We start from the raw sequence: 4,121 nt of genomic DNA, 5'->3' as shown, positions 1-4,121 counted from the left end.
GATCAGCCCGCATAACTGTCTGCAATAAAATAGAAATCTAACTAACACGTAGAAATAGCAAACCAATGTGAGGATCAGCCCGCATAACTGTCTGCAATAAAATAGAAATCTAACTAACACGTAGAAATAACAAACCAATGTGAGGATCAGCCCGCATAACTGTCTGCAATAAAATAGAAATCTAACTAACACGTAGAAATAACAAACCAATGTGAGGATCAGCCCGCATAACTGTCTGCAATAAAATAGAAATCTAACTAACACATAGAAATAACAAACCAAATTATCCATTTTTCCAACACAACTGCAAATCTGAGAATAACAAAAAAAAAATTAATTTTCCATGTCTTCATTCTCTGTCAGTCTACTTTTTAAGACATACAAGTTATTCTTTTTTCAATTTTCTCCTAAAAACAACAAGTTCCATTCCAGTCATTAAATATTCTGTAAAAAAAAAAAAGAAAAAAAAAAAGTTAAAACCATGAAAACACCATATGCTCTGTATAACTTAATGTGAAACAGCTTTATAATAACACAACATTACTTTAAACTGTTGGAATATTATAAAAAATTTCTCATAACTTTTTATTTTGTCCATGATGCCAAAGTATCAGTTTAGTAACTTCATAATGCATTAATGTTTTTTTTTTCATTTTGGTCAGTTAGTTTAAAATACTCATCAAGGTGCAATTAGAGAATCATAACATAAAATTATCTGGAGTGAAAGAGAAACTAAAGCAAACAACTAAAATTTCTTTAGTTGTTGAAGTTTACCATAGTTTGTTATCTGCTGTCACATACATAATGGTCATAATACTATAAAAGTATATAAAAATACTTGAATACTGAAGGAAACATGTAAATTAACTATGATATACAATATATTAATATTTCCTTAAATAGAGCATGCAAATTAAAACTTAAAAATTACTATTACCAATAATATGTAAAGTAAACACAAATAATATCTCTTTACTGAATATATGTTTAAGAATTTACCTCTCCATCTAGTTCTAACACCATCCGCAAAACACCATGAGCTGCTGGGTGTTGTGGACCAAAGTTTAATGCGATGTTACGGACAGTTTTTTCTACAGGAGGTATTTTAGCTGAAAGAAAAAATACACAATGTTTTTTACTACAACTAATCAAATCTAAATAAGATTTTGATGTTAAAGCAACAATTTAATGAAAAACTAAATGATACCCGTTGAAACATGTTTGTTTTACTCACCAAGTACTGATGTGTACAAAATAAGCCATAGAAATAAGAAAACATATTTCACTATTACTTTTATTTAGAAAACCTAGACTTTTTTTTTTGTAAACAGAATTTAATATAATATTAAGTGTTTTGTTTTAAAAATAATACTAACATTTATTACATAATGCATGTCAGAATATAAAACTTTTTCTAAAAAATATTTTCAATACACTTATTAGTTAGGTAATCTTAGTTTTTTTTTAATCACAAGTAACTTAAGCTTTGTCTATTACTAATTAGATCATTATTACAAACATTTAAAGTCATGACCTAATACCAAAAGCATTACGGATATGACTATACAAATGGTTATCTCCATAGTCTATTAGTGATTACAATCTCAAAATTTGGCAAACTTTCTCTACCCTAACTCTATACGCGGTTCGTCAATCTGACTGAACTCATACCCCCAAAAAATCAAAATTAATATAAATTATCTTTTTTTCTTTCTAGAATGATTTCAATTTTTGATTTTTAAATTAATAGTAGTGGTACACCAAGTAATTATAAATTAAATAATGCACCAAAGAACACAGAATAATAACATGCAAAAAACAGACAATGTCCCATAATTATCACAGTTTTCTGACTTTCCAACTATGCAACAATAGCCATTACAAATTCATCCAAGCTAGTCTATGTGTTATTCATGAGAACCAAGCTTGTGCTAAAAGAGAAATTCACATTTTTCTGTACAGAAACAATGTAATACAATACATCATTTGACAGACGAAAACCTTGGCTTTCTATTGGTTATAAGTAATTTAGTATTAAGTGCAAGAGAGAACAACTGGCAAATCCTGAAAGAGAGGGTTGTGACAGGCGAGTGTGGCAAGTGGGTCTGATTTTCTATTTAATGGCTCTGTAACCAAACCAAATTGAAAGCTGTGAAAATGATGCTTTGCTTGAGCAATGACAATATTATAATGAGTAATTTGCATTGAATTTTGTACTTTTTGGAGGGACGGTAAATAAATTAGAAAATAAGGGATAACTGGAGAAAAAAAAGTCACATTTCTCACACTAGGGGAAATTCAGGATTTTTTTAACATTGACTTGTAAATTTAAGAAATTAAAACATATAATATTAAAATATGGATTATTAGCTACAATTTTATGCTATACTAATTGGTATAACATGAACAAAAAAAGTAGTTCAAGTACAATTTGAATGTAACTCTCTAAAAACCTTGTGACATGTGCAGTAAAGGATGCCCATGGCAAGAGTGGTAATTACTGCTGGAAAGTCACTAGACATTTTCTTTTTCAGAAAGCCAAGGAAACCATGATGAAATTGTAGAATGGATGTCGACTGCCTGGTTGTAGAGACACAAGTGTAGAGGGTGATGTTTCAAAACGTTGTCCTCTAAACTTGTGTTTCTACAACAGGCAGTTGCCATCCATTCTACAAAGTTTAACAATAAATACTCTGCCTAAAAATCTATCAAAAAATACCAAGGAGACCATGTTGTGAAGAGAGTGATGAGGTCTCACACAAAAAAGGAAATTTGAAAAACAATTTGTGGCAACATTGTTCAGTGGCAATATCTTCAAGTCACTTCTTTCTCTGGTTAATCAATTGTTGCAATATTTTGTGACAGCTGAGGTATTTGGTATTTCTTGCAGTTATGAAGTTTGACTTTATATACCAGAAAATATTTTATTCATCAAACACCAAAATAAATGTGTTATTAGAGTAAAAATGTATCATTTACCTCTTTTCATTAGTGGATCTCTTTACACAGAGTTAAGACTTTTAGTGCTGGATTTAGTTGCCATAATGTGTTAAAATTATGCTAAGCAATACTTGCTAATCGCTAACCAAATTCAATATTGATTAACAGTTTCTGCTAATCAAGTCCACCAAACTATTCTGTCCCCTGGTACAACAGTTAAATTTCTCTCCATCCAAACTTAAAGGACAACATTGCAACACTTAGTTTAGATTTTAACTTACAATTCCAGGGGGGTAGCTTCCACTTTGAGGAAATTTCATCTGGATACATAACAGGACCATCAAACTGCTTGAAAAACTCAGCATCAGGGTACCAAGTGGCATGTCTGAAATATAATATGTATGTAAAACATAAGTCCTTACAACTAGTAATGTCATTTCTACATGCAAGCTCAAAATTCATGTAATGTTCCATCCTATTAGTTTTACATTAATAATAATAAAAACAATATATATAACAATTAAAAAATTCATACGCATACCAGTCAAGTAATTACATTTCTGATATTCAATGTATACTATCATTTCAGTGTCATTCGGATGGTTTTCTTAATCTTTGGTGAAAGATGTATACCACATAGAATCCTAGTATTATCAACAGTATATTTCTGAAAAATGTTTTTTAACCTTCAAAATTGTAGCTTATAGTAAATAACTGTATATCATAAAATCCAATGAGAGAACAATTTTCCATATATGTAGTTCTAATAACATTATATTTGTAAGACAACAATTAGTTTTATTTTCTTACGTGTTCAGTGAAAGGAAGCTTAAGTCAGCACAACATCCAATAGCACACTCAGTCTCAAAACCTGTGTTGAAATGTTTTGCTTATACTGATGGTCCAGAAATTAATCGGATTTTTAGTTAACCTCATATTCAAAGAAAAGACCATGAACTTTGATCAATATACTGATATGGAAAAATATGACAAATGTCAAAAAAATAAAAATCCTGTGCTGATTTATACCAAGATTTTTATATCTAAAATAATATTCAACAGACAAAAATTGAGTCATTTTATTTTAACAGAAAAAAAAGGCAAAATTTATATTCAGGCTTCTGTATACTACACCATCAGTTACGAAAATAATAGTATTTCGGTGCTACTATAGCGTGAGG

The 4,121-nt window shown here is 29.7% G+C and overlaps 1 protein-coding gene across 1 annotated transcript in view; it reads right to left on the bottom strand.

Annotated features, from left to right (window-relative positions):
- LOC106458894 (NADH dehydrogenase [ubiquinone] iron-sulfur protein 2, mitochondrial-like) overlaps window positions 1-4,121 on the bottom strand; it is a 27,489-nt gene that overhangs the window by 12,837 nt on the left and 10,531 nt on the right. The window contains exons 2-4 of the mRNA XM_022385246.1: window positions 3,222-3,325; window positions 1,000-1,109; window positions 187-235 (exon numbers count right to left, since the gene is read on the bottom strand). Of these exons, the coding sequence (XP_022240954.1) occupies window positions 187-235; window positions 1,000-1,109; window positions 3,222-3,325 (263 nt within the window). The remainder of the gene's footprint in view (window positions 1-186; window positions 236-999; window positions 1,110-3,221; window positions 3,326-4,121) is intronic.

Source organism: Limulus polyphemus, unplaced genomic scaffold, assembly GCF_000517525.1.
Source record: "Limulus polyphemus unplaced genomic scaffold, Limulus_polyphemus-2.1.2 Scaffold529, whole genome shotgun sequence".
Taxonomy (NCBI): Eukaryota; Metazoa; Arthropoda; class Merostomata; order Xiphosura; family Limulidae; genus Limulus; species Limulus polyphemus.
Note: the sequence above shows the minus strand (reverse complement) of the source record. Positions and strands in the feature narration are given on the sequence as shown.